The sequence below is a fragment of the Tiliqua scincoides genome, chromosome 4, assembly GCF_035046505.1.
Source record: "Tiliqua scincoides isolate rTilSci1 chromosome 4, rTilSci1.hap2, whole genome shotgun sequence".
Classification (NCBI taxonomy): domain Eukaryota; kingdom Metazoa; phylum Chordata; class Lepidosauria; order Squamata; family Scincidae; genus Tiliqua; species Tiliqua scincoides.
Genome location: NC_089824.1, coordinates 124,339,542 through 124,360,863, shown reverse-complemented (window position 1 = coordinate 124,360,863; position 21,322 = coordinate 124,339,542). Strand labels below are relative to the sequence as shown.

At 45.3% G+C, this 21,322-nt stretch overlaps 1 protein-coding gene across 1 annotated transcript in view; it reads left to right on the top strand.

Annotated features, from left to right (window-relative positions):
• The window catches only part of LOC136648436 (complement factor H-like), a 45,570-nt gene extending 35,819 nt beyond the window's left edge, over positions 1-9,751 (top strand). The window contains exons 11-12 of the mRNA XM_066624547.1: positions 3,933-4,112; positions 9,627-9,751. Of these exons, the coding sequence (XP_066480644.1) occupies positions 3,933-4,112; positions 9,627-9,751 (305 nt within the window). The remainder of the gene's footprint in view (positions 1-3,932; positions 4,113-9,626) is intronic.
• The last annotated feature ends 11,571 nt before the right edge of the window (positions 9,752-21,322 follow it).

Sequence of the window (21,322 nt, the reverse complement as noted above, 5' to 3'; positions counted from 1 at the left end):
ACACACTACAGTCAGCCAAATCTGGTTTTTTCCCAACTTTTGCTTTTGTTTCTTTTCTTATTCACAACTGTTTTGATTCCCTGGGAGCTGGAGAGAACCTGGGTTTTTCCTTCAAGGAGGACTCAAGTTGGTTCTGCAAAACACTTACACAGCTAATTCCTCTTCCCTTTTCTCTCTTTCTCCCTCTTTTTTTTTTTTTTCTTAACATATACATAGAATTAAGAGAATGCAAAATATTAATTGCACCACAATAGTTTTTACAATGGAGTGAAATCTTAACATTAAGAGATTATTTGCTGAGGGACTGTAACCCTTGAACATATTCATCATTGATGGAACAAAACGTTTTGTCCAATTACCTTAGGGTTATTCTTCATGTTCCTTTCCTCTTGGATGAGGGGGGGTTTGTGTGAAAATAAAGTACATTTGATAAGAGTACTCTTACATGTTTAAAAACAGAAAAAAAGAAACCATGGTACCAAAAATGGTAATGAGCGCAATATACAAAAATAATAAGAATTGTTGCAACGAATATCAGGCCTATTACAGAAAGGAAGTCATGTGGGCTTCAGATAGACTTCACTATAAGTCAAAAACAAACAAGAACAAAGACAGACAAAGCACTTCTTTCATACCACACACACACATCCAACAAACATATAGAACATTTTAGTATTTATATGTATATAAGCAGAGAACATAAGTAGAATTAAAAGAATTTGTCATGACAATCTTTTCATTAGAAAAAGAAATACTTGATTAGTATTAAACCAAACTAAAATATATACAGATATAGGCGTCGGGGCTTAGATCCTGTAAAGGAAATGAGATTAAGTAAATTTGTCCTCTGGAGGGCAAATGCTATTTTCTTTGTCTTTACTTGTTGCTGAAACAAAAAGGGTTAAAACAAAGATAGCCATTGCAAAGTTAGGCATTAGAGGCTTTCCTTTTTTTGGCTACTATTTTGCACTCTGTGCATGCCTTGAGGCACAAAGGCTAGGAGGGGTTCTCCAGCTTTTCCTTCTTTTGGGGAGGGGGAACACACAGACTTCCTGCTTTGCACACTTGTGAAATCCAAAAGTTATTAAGAATGATTAAAGGTTGTATTTAAAGAGAAACACACTTTTGACAATTGTCTAGGTTGGTTGCAGCTGCAATTAGTCTTTTTTAGTTACTTAAATAGGTAGGAAGCAAATCATGGTTATTATTGCAGCTGGAAACTATACTTTGGGGTCTCTCTAAATCAATCTGAGCATTTTTAGCTTGTATTCTGGCCCCTAGGATCTCACTGACTCAGTTTTGCTGATCTATGTAATGGGCACATGTATTGTTTTGCAGGCTGTGTTTCTAAGCAAACACGCAGTGTAGTTTGCTTAGAAGTTTGCTTTTTCAATGCACTTAGTAGTAAGTGCCTTAAAAAAACACTAAGTTCAAATGAGCCTGATCCTGAGCACCCATGAACAAGACAGCGAATTGTATCTTGTCTCTCAGACAAGGGAAGACAGAACACATCATATGAAATTGCCAAGCAGATAGAAGAGAGGGATGTCATGAACACTGAGGGGAAGGGGCAGGCAAGCAGAACACTGAGTAGTTTGGAGGAGAGAAGGGAGGGGGCCTTGTTGAAACTCAGGAAAGATCCAATGTCTAATGCCTTCCTGAAACTAGTGAGACCTGGTTAACAACATATGCCAGAACCACCATCCAGAGCGTGATACCATAGTCTTCAGAGACTGAAGGTTGCCAACAATACCAACTGTTGGCCTTTGAAATTCTGAGTTGGCCAGTAATGCGCCCATTCAGAAGGGTGGGGTTTCCCCTTCCCAGAGACTCAAAGTTATCCAATATGCATTTCAAAGGGTTTCTTCCTTCAGGCCCAGGCTCTGAGTGCCTCATCTTAATTGTCACACAGGCTGGCCTCCTGTGTCTCAGCTGGGTCGGGCTGGGAGCTGGGAGCCAGGTCTCAGCTGGACCGGCTGCCCAAAACAGTGACTCACTCATGGCCAATCCTTCAAAACCTGGGGATTTGCTGCTTTGACACACACACACACACTCATATTCTCATTCGTATCTCAGTCACACAACACTCAGTCAGGCAGAGAACTACATGGCCTTGCTCTGAAGCCACAGAGATGGGCGCACACACACAGCAAAAAGTACAATAATATACAAATATGTACAGTAATTCAAACACAATCAGCAATATGTATGTACAGTAATACAAACACAATCACCCTCCCCACTGAGGCTTCACACTAAAACCTCCCACAGAGAATTCTCACCTAAGCGCGCTGTACTTTTCCGCGGGCGAAGTTCCGTTCTCCTGGGCTCTTTCTTGCGGAGAAGGAGACGGTCAGATTCAGAGACAACCCAGCGCCAGGACACACACAAAGGGTGTGGGAGCCGACTCACTTTACCTTCTGGCGGTGCGCTGTCCCCTGCAGTGACTTCGTCTCGATCCCCGCAGAGCCTTGCCTTCCAATCTGAGTTGAGGCACCAAAAACTGTTCCCGAATGAACACACGCACGGTTCTTTGGATTTTTGGAGAGGCAAACAAACAGGCGACAGGAGAATTCAAAGGACTTCTAACGTTTTACTCGTTTGCAAATGGGGCCTTCCACAAACACACACATGTGGAGAGACCGTGAACAATTACAATGATGCTGGTTTTATAGGATAGACTAGGTAGGGGAGGGGGGACAAAAGAGTACACAAAGAGAGCAAAACACATCCATGGCAAGCATGGGAAAAATAACAGACCAACAGTCCCACAAACATTTGGCTTGGTTATCAGATCAACATCTTGATCCTCAGGATGTTCAGGAGGGCAATTCGATACGCATCGGCAATTTGTTTACAGATATATCCATTACAAAGGATCTGGTACTCTATGCATCCCTTTTATTTGTTTATGGCTCTTATTTATGACTTTCTGTTTACCCTTGTGAACATACCACAGTTAGCCTGTTCTCTAAGAGGGATTTTTAGATGCTGGCTTTTGGTCAGAGAAGAGCCTTATGGGTGAACTGGGCATCTTGGGATATTTCTATATTGTGAGCTCAGCATATTGTTATCAGTTTGGTGAAGGACTGTATCAAACGCCTTCTGAAAATCCAGATATATAATATCCACAGGTTCTCCTGCGTGCACATGCCTGTAGACCTTTTCAAAAATTTTAAAAGATTTATGACTTACCCTTACAGAAGCCATACTAGTTCTCCCTCAGCAAGGCTTGTTTGTCCTTGTGTTTTAAGATTTCATCTTTGATGAGGCATTCCACCATCTTACCCGGTATAGACATTAGGCTGACCGACCTATAGTTTCCCTTTTTAAAGATCAGGAAGGAGAAGGGACCCAGGAAACGACAGGCTGGTCAACCTGTTCCAGATTTCTGTTTCTGCTTCCCAGTGCAAACTGTCTCTAATTTGATAAAATTCTATTTTCTTCCTCACAACACCTTCTCCCCACCCCTTTTTTCCCAAGCGAAAAGCCCTTGATCATTTTGGTAGCCCATATTTGCACCACTGTTCTTTATAGGGTTCCTTTTAGCCTTTGACAGAAATTATACCTTTTCCTATGATATCCTTCTGGAGATGCTACCGACAGAAGCACATGTCTTTCTGCACAGCACAATGCCAGCATCGCTTCTGATGGTGATCTAGATACATTGCCTAGCTTCCCTGCAGCAGGCTCCAGCTAGCATTCCGTAGATAAGAAAGAGATAAGTGCCAAGCAAGGCCTTTCAACTTCTTTCAGACTTTCTATTACAACTTCATAGCTCAGCAACTGAGAGGAAGTGATGGCTAGATAATTTGGAGAGCCCAATTACCACACAGTCTGGATACTTCTGGTCTAGAGGCTTTAGAGTGCATGCTGTAGACTTATGAGAAAGCAACAGTTGATCCTTAAATATCTGGTTTTTGATTCCTCAGAGACATGCCGAAAGCCACCTGAAAGGAATATGATCTTCATCAACGCAACTAAATCAGTTTTCTTGTTCATGGAAAAACTGGTTTTTCAATGTCATGATGGATATGAAACAAGTAATAGTACCACTGGAGAACACACAGTCTGTACAGAGAAAGGATGGGACCCAAAGCCTGACTGTCAGCGTAAGCAAACAAAATATCATTTTTGTCTATTATGGTTACTAGCTTATTCTAAGAAAAGTGTATTGTGGTAGATTTTACTTTGTACTTAGTTGTCTTGCTTATTCCCAAAGCAGTAAAATTTTGCTTTCTAATGGAAATGCCACTTTCATTCTTGTAGTCCAGACACTCCATTGTTTGCTACTTGTTTTTGACAGGAATGGAAGGTTTACTGGAGATATTTTTGTTCATGCGTAATTAATGCTGGTATTAATCCATGAGTTAGGGTCAAACATGACACACAAATTTGTGAAGCATTCCATATTTTTTTGCAGCAACTGTTACCCTGCACATGCCTGATCTTTTCTGATCTTGGAAGCTAAGCAGGGTCAGGCCTGGTTAGTAATTGGATGGGAGACTGCTTGGGATACTGGGTGCTGTAGGCTTATACCATAGTCTTTCGAGACTGAAGGTTGCCAACCAACAGGGTCAAACATTGTGACCATTGGTGCCATTCAAGGGGCTATGGCTAACTATGTTTTTTTTTTTTTTTTAGAAATGCTGGGTCCTTATAGATTGAAAATGGATGAAAGCCTTGCACATTTCTTGACCATTCCCAAACCATGACTGCGTTTTCATCCATACAGCTAGATTTGCTAATAATGAGACTTATGCATTTGTGGGGAGAAGGAGCTAGATTCCTCTCCTCTCTGCATATTCTCTAATCCTTCTGCCAGCCTCACAGAAGTCTTCACACATCAGTGTGCTTTAGGAAGGACACTTGCTCAAATTGACCTGTTCAGGCATCATGCAGTTCCTAGGGACTGTTTCCAGCACAGCTTGAGGTGTTGGCTATCCTCCTACCCAGTATACTGTTACCAGCACTTCCCCATCCAATCTTCCACTGCACCCCACTTTTCTCTGTTGGCCCTATGGATTTTCTTCCAGACACCATCTATATATTTGAGTCTGGTAATTAAAGAAGCATGGCCAATGGTCCAAACAGCCACCTAATTGGGGTAGCTTTCACCTTCAAATGTAACTTTATTTGCACTGAATAGTTGGGAGTTTAAAATATTTACTACCAGCAGCATGTTGGACTAAATAGACAAAGCATGTGAGTAGTTCTAGTACATCTATCCACCCCTATTCTTCTCCTGACTAAGAGAAGTCTTCCTATGCCTCTCTGTTAGTGCTCAGAATTTTGAGGGTGCTTGTTTTCTCTTCCCTGAAAATGTCCTAACTGTATTACTTCTAGTGTCTGCATACATGCTGGTGAGGTTCTCACATTACACAGCTATGTATTGACAGGGTTGTGTTGAGCTTTGGGAGAAGGCACTCTGCACAGGGTGGTGGGCCAATTTGGAAGTTCCCTCCCTGCCCACCAGTTCAAAACATTCTGCTTCTTCTCCAGAGTTGAGTTTCACAAATTTGTAGCAGAAGCTAGCTGTGAACAGGGCTGATTAATTGTTTTCATGCTATCAAATCTACTTCATCCTTCTCCCTGGATTAGCTCTGCAACATTCAAATGAAAAAAATCTGCATGTGGCATTTTAAAAAGTATTAAATGGTCAGCAGCTCATCTAGAGCATGGAGGGAGGGACCAGCTGAGCCAGCAATGATTTGCCCATATTAGTTGGCAACCTTCAGTCTCGAAAGACTATGGTATTGCGCTCTGAATGGTGGTTCTGGCACAGCATCTAGCGTGGCTGAAAGGCCGATTCGGGAGTGGCAATCCCTTCCACACCGGGAACAAGTGCAGTCTGTCCCTGGTCTGTCTCCCTGGCTCTGGGCCTTCCTTCTTTGCCTCTTTGCCTCAGACTGTTGGCCAAGTGTCTCTTCAAACTGGGAAAGGCCATGCTGCACAGCCTGCCTCCAAGCGGGCTGCTCAGAGGCCAGGGTTTCCCACCTGTTGAGGTCCACTCCTAAGGCCTTCAGATCCCTCTTGCAGATGTCCTTGTATTGCAGCTGTGGTCTACCTATAGGGCGCTTTCCTTGCACGAGTTCTCCATAGAGGAGATCCTTTGGGATTCAGCCATCATCCATTCTCACAACATGACCGAGCCAACGCAGGCGTCTGTTTCAGCAGTGCATACATGCTAGGGATTCCAGCTCATTCCAGGACTGTGTTGTTTGGAACTTTGTCCTGCCAGGTGATGCCGAGGATGCGTCAGAGGCAGCGCATGTGGAAAGTGTTCAGTTTCATCTCCTGTTGTGAGTGAAGAGTCCATGACTCGCTGCAGTACAGAAGTGTACTCAAGATGCAAGCTCTGTAGACCTGGATCTTGGTATGTTTCGTCAGCTTCTTGTTGGACCAGACTCTCTTTGTGAGTCTTGAAAAAGTGGTAGCTGCTTTAACGATACAGTATTGAGAGAAAGAGTGTCGGAGATCGTTGAGCCAAGTTACACAAAGTCATGGAAAACCTCCAGTTCATGCGCAGAGATTGTAATGCAGGGAGGTGAGTCCACATCCTGAACCATGATCTGTGTTTTCTTAAGGCTGATCATCAGTCCAAAATCTTGGCAGGCCTTGCTAAAACGAATCATGAGCTGCCGGGGATCTTTGGCAGAGTGGGTGGTGTCAGCTGCATTGTCGGCAAAGAGGAAGTCACGCAGACATTTCAGCTGGACTTTGGACTTTGCTCTCAGTCTGGAGAGGTTGAAGAGCTTTTCATCTGATCTGGTCCGGAGATAGATTCCATCTGTTGCAGTTCCAAAGGTATGCTTCAGCAGGACAGCGAAGAAAATCCCAAACAAGGTCGGCACAAGAACACAGCCCTGCTTCACTCTGCTTTGGATGTCAAAGGGGTCTGATGTGGAGCTATCAAAGACAACAGTGCCCTTCATGTCCTTCTGGAAAGACCTGATGATGCTGAGGAGCCTGGGTGGACATCCGATCTTGGGGAGAATCTTGAAGAGGCCGTCACTGCTGACCAGGTCGAAAGCCTTCGTGAGATCTATGAAGGCTATAAAGAGTGGCTGTCATTGTTCCCTGCATTTCTCCTGCAGCAGTCTAAGGGAGAATACCATATCAGTGGTGGACCTGTTGGCTGAGAATCCGCACTGCGATTCTGGATAGACAGCTTTCCTACAACGCTAAGGAGAGAGATGCCGTGGTAGTTGCTGCAGTCACCCCTGTCACCTTTGTTCTTGTACAGCGTGATGATGTTTGCATCCCTCAAGTCTTGAGGTACTCCACCTTCTCTCCAGCAGAGGCAGAGGATTTCATGCAGCTCAGTGGCAATGATCTCTTTGCAGCACTTTAGGACTTCAGCAGGGATGCTGCCTTTTCCAGGTGCCTTGCCAAAGGCAAGGGAGTCCAGGGCCATGGGAAATTCTTCTAGGGTTGGTTCTCTTGTCAAGCTCCTCCAACACAAGCAGGCACTCAATGTTGTTCAGTGCTTCTTCGGTGACTACATTTTCTCTGGAATATAGCTCAGAGTAGTGCTACATCCAGCGTTCCATCTGCTGTGCCCGATCCTGGATGACCTCGCTTGCATTAGACTTCAGAGGGGCAATTTTCTTCTGTGTTGGACCTAGGGCCTGCTTGATACCATCATACATCCCCTTGATGTTGCCCGTGTCAGCTGCTATCTGTGTCTGGGAACAGAGCTGGAGCCTGTAGTCGTTAGCACATCTCCTGGCAATCAAACTTTCTGGGCGACCCTCGTACATAATAGAAGATTAATGACACATTCCTAAGGTGCTTGTGCACCAACAGAGTGCATGCTCCTCTGGTGAACACTGTTGCAAAAGTGTCATAAAGCACTTTGCAACTGTGTGGGAGTTTGTGGCGCCAGCAAGAAGGCCTGAGCCAGCCTGCCAGTGGCAGGGACACCCCATGTCAGAGCAGGTAAGGCCTGCACTGGACAGCAGAGGGACAGGGATGGGACGGAGAGTGGTGTAACAGGGAGGGAGAAGGGTGGCAGTGGGGCAGATAGGCCCCAGGGATCGCTGTCTCTGGTGTGTGCCATATCCTGCCCCTCTTTTGGGGCAAGATCCATTAACATGGATCCACTCAGACTTGCGACAGAGATTTAGCAGGCACAGGTCCAAGCAGACCCATTGCCACAGCTGGGCTTTCCCCAGGGCAAGGGGGGACAAATGTTCCCTTACCTCAAGGATACCTCCAGACTTCAGGTTTCCCCCACAGTATGAAACGCAAGCCGCGCTGGTTCCACTGCATAGGTATGAAAGAATTTTGTTAGGTTTGGGCTGTGAAAGGTATTTTTAAAAGGAATTAATAATAATAATAATAATAATAATAATAATAATAATAATAATAATAATAATAATAATAATAATAATAATAATAATAAATGTCCTCCAAGGACACTAGCTTGATGTGGTGATGGGGCTTGTGTAGTTTGATGATATTGAGAGCTATGCTGGCGGTAGTACAGGTCATCCAAGGCAGACAGGTCTCAACTGAGAAGCCAGACTGAAATGCCCAACTACCGTCAGTTATGATGAGAAAAAATAAACCAAAATTCATACCAGATTGGTTGTTGCCTGGGTCAACAAGGACCGTGTCGGATGCTCCTGAACATCTGTTGATAAATTGGGCTCAGCAGTTCCTGTGGAGGAACCAGGACAGGCTGTTGCAATGCTGCTGGAACACCCCAAACGCAAAACTTGGACAACCATCAAAAACCAAGAAATCATGAAATGTTATTACAAGGCAAATCCATCAGTCTCTGGCTTTCAAAAAAGAATGATGGAAATTTGGAAAGCAAAACAGCCAGACAGTGGTATAACAGAGCAATGAATAATGGATCAAAGAAGGTTTATCATCCAGACCAAAGTATTCACCAAATTAGAATTGCAAGAAATACAAAAGCTGGCAAAAGGACTACCAACACAAAGTCATGGCCAAGACACAGAAAACAACTTGATGGTGGAAATAAATATTATAGATGAAGAACAATATATGGAACAATTTAGACACCATGAACTGACAGAACAATAAAACCTCCTGAAAGGAAAAATGCTAAACCATGTCAGTCAAGATGTACACTGTCATACTTCCTGTAATGCACCAATATTGGAATAAACAAGTGAAAGTTCTACTTAAAGATGCAAATGAAGCCATCATTTCAATTCCAGCAAACTCTCTGAAGGAAACAAACCCACTTATGCTGCCATAATATCCATAGAACTTGGTTACAAATTACCAAAACGAAACGCTCTGGCACATCTCGGTGGAAAATTCAGTTAGAAAATAAAATAAATAAACTTTGTGCTGCTATCAGTAACTTGAAATGCTTGAAAGAGGGGAAATTTAAAAAATGGGCAAGTAAGAAATAGACTTAGTGAAAGATACGACCCGGAAAGAAAAACAATTGCTGAAATTATGAAAAACTTAAATTAAAATTAAAGAATTAAGAAGTTTCACTGTTTTCCTGCTCCCTCTCTCTCCTTGGAATTGTGCCAGTAAAATTGCTGGCATAGGTCGGAGAAGACCCATTGCAGAGCAGGAGGCTTACGGAAGGGAAAAATATCTCCTTTCCTCTCTGGAGCCTCTCACTCCCCATTCAGCCCACTCCCTCTCCGCCAACATCACCCCCGCACCAACTTACCGGTGCCGGGACTTCTCCAGTGGCTGCTGGCACATGGCCCTGGCAGTAAGCTGCTTTCACCAGTGGTCTGGCTATGCAGAATAGCGGGTCATGATCTGTGACCACCGTAAAGCACAGTGCACGCTGGAATGTGAGATCCAACAGTGCTGAGGCCCAATAGGATTGGTCCCTTAATAGCTCAGATTTCCTTCTTAGCTCTTGTTACACTTGTGTTAAGATTGACCCAAGGACAGCATGCTGCATAATGTCTACAACTGCAATGCAACAGATGGACTGCCCTATCCTATCCAAGGTTAGATTGGAGCAGGGGAAGGTCTTCTTGGGGCAAGAGAAAATTTGTTCCCCTACCTGTGTAGCACCCCAGTCTGCTCAATACAGCTACTCAGATTTACACCAGCAGATATACACCAGATTTACACCACCAGTAGAATCGAGTAGCCACATATAGGGCTTTTAGGCCTGGGATAGGGTTAGGATGTGGTAGAGGTCTGCTCTGTGGTCCCCATCTCTTCTTGAGTCTGAACCGCTCCACTCCCCACCCCGCCCCCAAAATCCCATCCACACCTCTGGAACACCCTCCTACCACCCTCACCCTACCCCTTCACCACTTTGCACAACACTTAATGACCCAGGTTAAGCCATCGGGTGGCATGCAGCACCTGTGGGATGGCTCCGGCCTTCCCACAGGTGCCACTTTCTCACTGTTGCTTACAGCACTTTTACAACACCCAGCACCAGTGATTGTGAGGAGCTCCAGAAGGATCTCTCCAGACTGGCAGAATGGGCAACAAAATGGCAGATGCGCTTCAATGTCAGTAAGTGTAAAGTCATGCACATTGGGGCAAAAAATCAAAACTTTAGATATAGGCTAATGGGTTCTGAGCTGTCTGTGACAGATCAGGAGAGATATCGTGGGGTGGTGGTGGACAGGTCGATGAAAGCGTCGACCCAATGTGCGTCGGCAGTGAAGAAGGCCAATTATATGCTTGGGATCATTAGGAAAGGTATTGAGAACAAAACGGCTAATATTTGCCGCCTTTCTAAAAGAAGTCAAGGAGTCTAACAACAATTTTTAAATAATAACCAGAAGGAAAAATGAACAGATGTGGACCATGAATTGTGGTATGTGTGTGTTGGGGGGTGGATGGATGCCTGGGCTGCTTTTGTGCCAGGTACATCCCTGTTACCACATAGCATTCTTCTGAAACATCAGTTGCGATCCTGGCCCATGTGCTGCCTTATAGCCAGGATCGCAGAATCCTGCACCCCTTCAGGACCCCCCCCCCCCAGAAGACTGCCATTCCCACTTTGTTGCATCTGAAGCCTTGCCCAGCATCCTCTGGCCCTCCAAAAGTCTTCTGAGACCTCCAGAGAGCCTTTAAACATTACATCTCATTCTCACTGGAGAACTGGAAGTGATGTTTAATGGCCCTCCAGAAGCCTCAGAAGGCTTTCAGAGGGCCAGAGGACGCCATGCAAGGCCTCACCAGCCCTCAGAAAGGATCTGGTGGATGGGCGGCGGTAGTGTGACAGGGGAGTGTGGGCGGCACTGCTGCCCCCAAAGGCCTCACAGACGTGGCGCCCTGGGGCATTTTCCCCTGACCCCGCCCCCCAGAGTGCCGTGAACACAATATCATAACTTGCTTTCATTAATTTAAAGTACGAATTGTTTCCTTTGCATGCAATTTTCTTGTTGAATGAAAATGAATAAGCTTTCAAGATTGCATACAAAAGACATGATATCTTCAATCATACTGCGTATTATCTAATAGATTCATTCTGTGATTCAATGTACCTTTGTAGAAGCTGGAGGAAGGTGTGATCGCCCACCTGTTATTGAAAATGGAGACATCCCTGAAGCTATCCTTCCCCCATATGAATCAAATTCAGTAGTTCGCTATAAATGCCAATCCTTTTATATAATGGATGGACGTCCAGATGTACGATGTGTTAACGGACATTGGACGGAGGCGCCAAGATGTACAGGTATAGAAAGTATCGGCAATTCTTCTCTCTCGATCTATGAATGTATATTATGCTTCCAGAAACATGTAATTTCCATGTTGGTAGTGATTGGGATGATTCAGGCATTACCTCCAGGGTGTGGAAGGAATGTGAAGATGGGGGCACTGGTGGTATGCGGGCAAGACCCATCCCCAACACGAATGCACTCTTAGCCCCATCCCCATTCTCTCCATGCAGAGAGCTCATCTGAAGAGACAGGCTCCTCAGTAGGGACAGAACCTCCATCAGCACTGGAATGTTTGTGTTCCAGCATTCCAGATCACACAGGCATATTTTCATCCTGGAGAAAGCAGGGCATTGGAACTATGACCACGGCAGGGACAGAGCCTTCCTGTGCACTACAAAGCATGCTGGACAATCTCCATGTCTCATGTCTATGTATTTTTTATATAGTGTTGAATTGTTGAAAATGTGTTTTATGGACACTAAATCAGAGCCAGAAGTGAAGGTCCTTCTATAGGGCCAGCTGAGGAAGCCACGATAGGCATCATATTTTGAGTGACCTTAAGGATCTGATTGGCAATCAGAGGTTCTGAGCATGGGCACAATTCCACAGGACCTTCTGTATGCACACCATCAACATAAGGATAAGCCCCATCAAAAAAGCTCTTGCTTTGTCCAGTATTTCTCTCTTCCTACATGACTTTCCACCTTCCTCATAGCGGATGAATTGCTTATCCAGTTTCCAGGAGTTGAGTTGCTCCCTATTAGCAACCAGAGCATTCGGTGGGATCACGCTAGGCAACTCCTAGGAGAAAGCAGGCTGAACAGAGGGAAGTAGAGCCTAGTGGTTAGGGTGCCGCATCCCTTCCTGTTTCTCACTTTCCCCTTATAACCTTGGTAGATTATATCCACTGCCACCATCCCTACCACCACTTGGTCTATAAATGACCAAGCAGAGGAGGGCCATTTGTGAAGAACCCCCCTCTCCCAAGAGAACACTGAGCCCCAGGGGTTTCTGTTAGAAATCAGTCACAAAGGAATATCTGCAGAGCAAAGAGATGCAACCCCTGAATCACCCATGAACATGGACCAGGCAGATTAAGGGTCAAAGTGGAACTAGTTAAAACTACTTTAAAAATCTAAGCAAAAGAGATTAAACAAAAAGGGGAAAGAATAGCAGGTAATAAAAGTATAGTAGGATGATGATGCAAAAGGCTTGGTGTTAAAGCATCAGGAAAAAGGTTTTCACCAAATGCTGTAATAATAACCATTAATGTCCTTCAGATGGAACTGGGATGTTGCTCAGTCACCTGTGTCCCATGTAAACCAGAGCCTGAATAACCTAAACCAGGGTGTCAAACTCATTGCAGACAGAGGGCCACATAGCATTCACTGGCACCTGGGGAAAGAAAAGCAGGTAAAGTTTAGCAGAATGATGCAAAAGGCTTAGAGGAAAAGCATCAGGAAAAGGTTTTCACCAAAAGGATGGAATAACCTTTAATGCCCAGCAGTTGGAGCTGTGATGTTGATCAGTCACAAGCATCATGTATAAACCAGTGCTTGAGCTGTCTAACTTTAAAGAGTGGAGGGCAACTAAACAAACCATCAAAAACACAAACCTGACACACATCTAACTGTATGATGTCTGTCTTAAACTACTTACATGGCAAGGAGTCCCCAGTCCTTCTCACTTGTGATTCAGCAAGTGAGTGCTCCTCTCTGAGCCCCAATGAATGGGTCACTTAGGTGACTGGTAGAGGAAACCCCCTTCCTGTGGGCTTGCACATTTTACAAACTGGCTGTAATGACATCATCACATTACCTGATTGGAGGAGTGGAAACTACCTGGTCACTGTGTCTCACACCTGGGATCATGCTAGGTAGGAATACTACCCAATGCGCGAGGCACATTCCAATCCTAGCAGGAAGCTCACTAATTCGGACAGGAAGAAGAGCTGAATATAAATCTCCCACGTTGTCGATGGGGTTTACCAAACAAGGGCAAAAGCTGCCTATCGATTATCCCAGCAGCCACATGGCACAGAAGCTGCTGGGAAGTTAAAAACTGTCCAAAATACAGAAAAATTGGGTAAAAATAAGGGGAAATGCAAGAGATTCATCCCACTAGACCAGGGGTACAGCTGAGAAGCTGTACCTGCTGAAATTCTCCCTTCTACACAATTGTTAAAGGTCCAGGATCCCTAAAGTTGAAAGTTTGCCCACCCCTGGACTAGCCTATAAAATGTCATACACTAGTCATACACAAGATGTCATACAAAATGTCATACACAAGATACACTACATGTGCTGCCTCCGACGCATTCTCGGCATCACCTGGCAGGACAAAATTCCCAACAACACAGTCCTGGAACGTGCTGGAATCCCTAGCATGTATGCACTGCTGAAACAGAGACGCCTGCGTTGGCTCGGTCATGTCGTGAGAATGGATGATGGCCGGATCCCAAAGCATCTCCTCTATGGAGAACTCGTGCAAGGAAAGTGCCCTACAGGTAGACCACAGCTGCGATACAAGGACATCTGCAAGAGGGATCTGAAGGCCTTAGGGATGGACCTCAACAAGTGGGAAACCCTGGCCTCTGAGCGGTCCGCTTAGAGGCAGGCTGTGCAGCATGGCCTTTCCCAGTTTGAAGAGACACTTTGCCAACAGTCTGAGGCAAAGAGGCAAAGAAGGAAGGCCCATAGCCAGGGAGACAGACCAGGGACAGACTGCACTTGCTCCCAGTGTGGAAGGGATTGTCACTCCCGGATTGGCCTTTTCAGCCACACTAGATGCTGTGCCAGAGCCACCTTTCAGAGCGCAATACCATAGTCTTTCGAGACTGAAGGTTGCCAATACAATACAATCACAATATAAAAAGGTGATGTTGGACACATTTGTGGTTTTGACTTCTCAGCCTTCTGTAGATGGAGCACAAATCAAAAAGTCACTGCCATTCTTTTCTAGTCAAGAAATGCCACACAAGCCACAGCTTCCTTCACAGGCTCTAATGCTGCGATTAACCAATTCCACTGAAGTGCAAGGAAGAGTCTAGCTGTTCCAGGGCTGGGCTTCCAATCCTGAAGTCTATGCAATCAGAGACACAAGGGCTGTAATTTGGGGGGAGGCCAACTCTGGGATAGACCACCCATGTTCAGTGTGTGGCACCTCCAGGTCAAAACTGGAGAATGACTCCTCCCAGTAGACAGCTCAGGCATGAATGAGCCAGTCACATAAAGGTGCATCATGTGTAGCTTGCCAATCCAGTAGTCTTTCTGTTGTGCAATAAGCTATTCATGCTTAATGCTGCATTCTTCTCAGATGAACTTGTCAGTGACAGATTAACCCCTACAAGACCGAATGATGTGTGTCTTTCTGCAGCGCCTTGTACAGCATCTGAAGAAGAAATGGAAAGTCGCAATATACAACGCAAGTGGTCACGTAAGGATAAACTGTATCCGCAGTCTGGAGATGTGATGGAATTTCGCTGCAGACGTGGCTTTCAGCCGGCTCCATCATCTCCTCCCTTCAGAGTACCGTGTATAGAGGGCCGGTTGGAATATCCAAGCTGCATAAGTACGTATATTGCCGTTCATCAACTACTGCAGAAAAGTTTGCACATGCTGCACATGCATCCCCACCCTGTTCTGCCTACTCCCCCCCCCCCCCCACTGCCTTACCTTCAGTGGCTGAGGTATCTGGTTTGGCAGTCAGAAGCTTTTTCGTAAGCTTTAGAGAGTCATGGGTGTTAAATTTGCTGACTGTGCTTTCTGAGTCTGTATCAGGTCAGCAGAATTTTCACATCTTGCACTCTCCGTAATCTCCAGCCCGCAATGTGGAATTTTCAGTTTCTTAGCACAGAAGTTCTCTCCCACTGTGTATATTTCCTCCTTTATTTCTTCCCAGGCCTCCTAATGGCTTATAAGGCATGAAAAACATCACTTGCGGTTTCTACATGAAACCGGAAGTCACATGTTTTGAGCTCTAGAACTCAGTCTGAGCCCAGCAGAGGCCCTGGACGGACGCCTGCAGCCTTTGCTGAGCTCAGAAGCCTCTCCAGAGGTGAGGAAAACTGGGCTCCCCTCGTCTGAGGGGAGGAAAACGGCAGAACAGGGGAGGAAGGATGACAGGGAAGGAGGGCAGATTGGGTCTGGGTGGGGTGGTTTGGCAGTGTTGGATTCAGTGTTGGCGGAATCCACCCCCTTCCTGGGCCTGATCTACCCTCACTGGTCAGCGCGGACATGCATCAACTATACAGCTGGTGCAGGTCTGACTTGATCCACTGCAGCTGCTGGGCCTTACCTCAAGGCAAGGGATCATTTGTTCCCTTGCCCCAAGGAGGCCTCAATGTACCAAAACACCTCTTTGAGATAGAACAGTAGCCATACTGGCTCTGCTGCGTTGCAACATGGGGAGCTATATAGGATTGGGCTTGTATTGCACGTCATCAGTATTTTCAGACCTAGCACTCGCTTTGAGCTCCAACTGGCACCATGCCTGCGGGCCTTGTGGGGGCGGCACCACTGCACCCGCTGCGTCACTGCTGCCTCTGCCCACCACACAGCCTCCGCCTGCCCTCCAGAGCCATTCCACAGGCAGGCAAAGCCCTGTGCGGCATTCCTAATGGCTCCAAAAGTCTCCTGAGGCCTCTGGAGTGCTCTTAATCAGTACTTCAGAAGTACCGCTTAACAGCACTTCAGAAACCTCAGGAGGTTTTCGAAGCTGTTAGGAATGATGCATGAGGCTCCATGCGGATAGTTAAGTATCGGAGAGGGCAGTTGGATGTGGGGGGCGGCTGCAAGTTGCACTCCTGCATCCTGGGGTGGCACAGCGCCAGATCCATAACTGTTGTTCAGGAGGCCAGAGATCTATGCAGGACTGGATGAGCCCCTGTGGGTTTACTCTAATTTGCACCAGCTCTTTCGCTGGCTCAGTTCTGAGTAGAAGCAATAGGGTGTTTTGGGGTTGAAACAGAGCAAAGAATGTTGACGCTGTTGCCACCCATATCCACCATCGCCACCTCGATCCCCACCTTGTTTTTCCCACCCCACTCTCCCACTGCAGGCTTATCTTTGGTAACTGGGTCTGGCAGCCATAGAATGTCCAGCCTGATAGAATGGGGGTGGGAGGTTATTGCTCTGGGAATCAAACTGTGACCTTCCCTTTGGCCTGTGAATCTGAGGCCTTTTCCTTCAGCCCAGAAAATAGTTACATTACTGTCCTGGTCCATGGTCTCCTAGCAGACTCCCAAGTACATGTGTGAATTGCTATGTGTGTTCTCTACACACCTTCACATTACAAAATAAAAGAAATAAAAGCTTGACATGGTGATAGATGGTGCTGGGGAAAGAAGACAATCCATGATTCTCCTCATAGTTTGATTCTGAGAGTTTGACTATGATTCTCCTCACAGTTTTGCAGCGAACACCTCCATGTGCCCTAGTCCATGAGTAGTGGTGGAGAACTGTGGCCATTGGGCCATTAGGGGTTAACTAGGCATGGGTATTTTTCCCCTTTGTGAACAATGGCATGCTAAGAGATTCCTGGGTGAATCATAGTAGTGGGAACTCTAGGTGTGCAGCCAAGAGTTTCCTGGGCTTGTCTGAGTTAAGGCGTATCCTTCCAGGAAGGAAAATGGCTCAATTACACCCAAACTGGAGAGGTTTTTGCGACACAAAAGGTTTGGCAAGTTGTGGGCTGGACCCATGCAGGTCATTGGTGGAAGAGACTTCCTGTAGATGGAATCTGAAAAGACTGTCCAGGTGTCCTGGCCCCTGGGCAGCTGAACTTAATTTATTATGCAGGAAGACTTGTACTTTCAAGCAAAATTATATCAGGTGGACAGCTCAGATTTAGAAGACCTTAGACACACACAGATGCCTCACAGGGCTATAGCTTTCTAATCAAGGTCCCTAATCAGAATGACCCTGATTGGAGAGAACCTTGTCTCAACCACTCCAGGGTAAAACTCTTGGGAATTTGGCAAGTGAGGTGATTAGTGTCTTGTGTGTTTAGTTCACATGGCTGATCTCTTTCAAGAAACTAGCTTTCTATCCTTGCTGTGCTCTTCTCAAGAAGTATTCCTTGGATGAGTGTGTTTGGGATATGGGAACCTGAACCCTGGATGTGGGGATTCCTACTAGTTCTTTGCTTTTGCCCCTTGGACCACAGTAGCTCCCAGAGAGGGTGGGGTGCTGTGGCTTCCTTATCCCATGTCGTGTCCTTGGGGCATCTCAGCATGGTTGATATTAGTACCAGTTGCTGCGTTGCTCATTCCTAGTGTCTGTTGAGAGGGCATCCTCCAGCGGTGGCCAGTCAGTGACCCTGAGCCTGCCCAGCCCCTTGCTTGGTTCACTCTGGTGGTGATTGGTTCATTCATTCACTGATGATGTACTGACTTCAAAGTGATGACAGACCATTGATGCACCAACGTCATACTGATGATGCGGCAAATTCAGGATGCCGTTCCATCGATGGTGGGCTGTCAGGGTTTCCATGGACTGTCAGTGTTACTGGGAAGGGAGACCTCAGTGATACTGGGGAAGACTGCACCTGTATGGCATGACCTGGGACAGGCTTATACAAGCCTTATACGAGCCTCGTATTATGACATGTCATGCCATCATTGGGGCAGTGTTGTTTCAATAGGATATTAGTGTGGCCTTACTTAAATCAGAAACACACTCCATCTTCCAAGGGTTGTCAAATCACTTAGCAGTTATCAGGTACTGCCTTTGCCCTTAAACTTGATATCTCTGGATAAAGGAGAGTCATTGTTTAAAAGAAAAAAAGATTCCCCTGTGTCCACTCCAGCACCTAATTATAAATTATGGAACTGAGCTTAAAATTGGTTCATTTATTCCTAATACCTGGTTCTGGGTGATGTACTGACCCATATCAAAAAGGTTTATGCCCCAAGACTTGTTCTTCACTTGGACACTTGTGCGAATAAGATGTCAATCTTTTCTAGACACTGATTGAAAAAAGGAAGAAATGTGATTTATCAAAGGCATTGCTAAGGCATTGATGCTGGGATTTCCTTCTAAATCTCAGAAATCTTTGTGTCTTCTGTCTAGACCTGGACATAGTCCAGCCTGCTATGGTAAATCCATCAGTCACTGATCAATGATGGAAATGGTGACTGAATTTATTCTTTTAGAAAGAGTGTTGGGCTTACGATTTACTGGTAAGTGTCAGAATTATATCTCAAGAATACCTGACAACTGTCAACATTCACAGAGTTCCTCACCTTTCTTGTAACACAGAGACTTTCAAAACAACTTAATGGCTAGTGGCAGGATGCTTTTGCTGAGCAATAACTGCTTGTTTGTTGAGTACAGTTGTGCGCCACTTAACGATGGGGATCGGGACCGTGATCCCCATCGTCAAGCGGTGCTTGACGCAATCTGAACCCTCCACAGGGAAGGGAATACTCAGCTGAGTATTGTCTGAGCCTCTCAGAGGCAGCACACGTCTCAGACTGAGGGAAATCATGTCTCTTGCGCAACTTCTCATTTCATGGACAAAGCTGGAGATCCTGTGAGACGCGATTTCCCTCAGACTGAGCCTTGCAGAGGCAGAGCTCAGATGTGCACTGCCTCTGAGAGGCTCAGACAACCCTCTGGAGGTGAGGAGAGCTGAGCTCCCCTTACATTCAAAGGGTAGGGGTGTGCGCCCCTGTTAACCACATGACCACATGTACGTCGCATATGCGATCCCGGTGTTAGCCGGAACGTCACTAAGGGGAGCACACCTGTAATTTAAGACTTTTGCATAACATTAAAACATGCCAAGGTGTTGAAGTTGCAGAGCAGTGCTTGAGTAAAGAATCCCCCTGCTGTGATACATACATCAGGAACTATATCCTGTTATGTACGTATGAAGAACTTTTGACACAAATGATAGTTTGACAAAATCTATGCATGTAACCGAACATTTGTTTTCTTTGTGTTTTACAGGGCCAAGTGGCTGAATGCCTAGGTGGAGACATGTTTCAGCAGCAGTTGATCTTCTTGAATCGGTTATCATTTACTTTTAATACTGCAAGCTGTTTTTTAAAATGTCTTTTCTGTGGTCCACATGCAGCAGTGACAGTGGGGCCTGAACCGCAAATGGGGACCTACTTCATTGGAGCTACACCAGCAGCATTTATCATTGGTAAAGTTATAAGATGGCTAGAGACAAAGGTTTTCAGCACAGTCCTATATATGTTTACTCAGAAGAAATTCCATGGTGTTCACTGGGGCTTACTCTCAGGTAATATGTATGGGAATGCAGCCACAGTCCCATTTTCATAAAATGCCATTTTAAACATCAGAAGTAAAGAATGCAAGAGTTCTGCAAAGATATTAAACTGCCTCTAGATAGTGACTGTGTGTCAGTGAAGGCTAGCAGCTCCTCATTGTGATAATTTCTTGTGTAACTGTATTGATTTCTTTTTAGTCTACAGGATTTCTGCATTAATTTTAAAAATGAGTTGAAAGCATTTATTTGCCTTTTTTGTCTTGATTCTGATGTAATAAAAATAAACTGCAATATATTTTTCAGAGGTTTGAATGTGTTTGCATTTGTTTATACAAGTGTTTTGACTCCTTTGCATATTAAAAAGATCTCAAAACTCACAGTCCTGTGGCTACATTTCTGTGATTACCAGAGTCTGGAGGCAAAAACCTGTGGCTGATTTCAAATTCTAGATTTAATACATTTTGATTTCAAAGAAGAGCTACAGTATTAGAAACTTACTCGTGCCTCAGAAGTCATGGGAACTGTCAGGGGTTAGCAAGGCATAATTCTGAGCTACCATCTCCCACAATGTCTTCCATTTCTTTCTGTAGCTGAAGCGTCAGCCGAGGGAACTGTATGTTAGGAGGTTGAGGGTTGATCAACAGGCCTCCGTCCTAACCAGTCTAAAATAGATTTAAAATAATCCCCTCCCCATACACACACATACACACACAGGTGTTCAAGAGGTGTTACCAGGTGTCTTTTTCAGAACTCGTGTCGATATATGCACATAGGGGAAATCTATATCAGGACCTGAGACCATGTGCAGTGGCTAATGTCACAATTCAGTGTTGCCACGAGGAAGGAAGAATGAAGCCAGGGTGAAGGTGCAACAACAAGCTTCTGTTGTCGGGATAATTTTACAATTACAGAGAAGAGGGATCAGGAGATGAATGCTGAATTGCTCAGCCATTCCTGCAGCTAGCATAAACAACTGCTATGTAAAGAGAGAAAAATGAAGTCCTTAACGGGAAAAGGAAGCTTCAATGGTACAAGCAAAGAGGGGAAATAAGGAGTGTAACCAAGGGGAAAGCGGGACTGAAAGATGGAATTTGACTATAATGGAAAAGGAGAGGAGAAAAGCTGGAAGAGATAAGGGGGAAAAAGTGAGAAGGGTTCTCCACAGCCTGAACCAAGGGCTGTAGGCAAAGACAGTCCCTCAGAGGGCCACGGAGTCACTTCATTTCTTTGAAGAGAGGGAGTCATTTGCTTCCATGGGATGAACACTGCATCAACACTGCAGCCATTCAAAGGGCAGTGCTCCTGGGTGTCCCAGTTGTTTGAAGAATTAGAGTGTCAGGAGGTCTGACTGCAGGCCTGGAGCTGATTTCAGCACTTCCCCTAAACACAAAAGGAGAGAATGATAGAGGCACTAAGTACTGAACCGGAGACCAGGCATGTAAGAC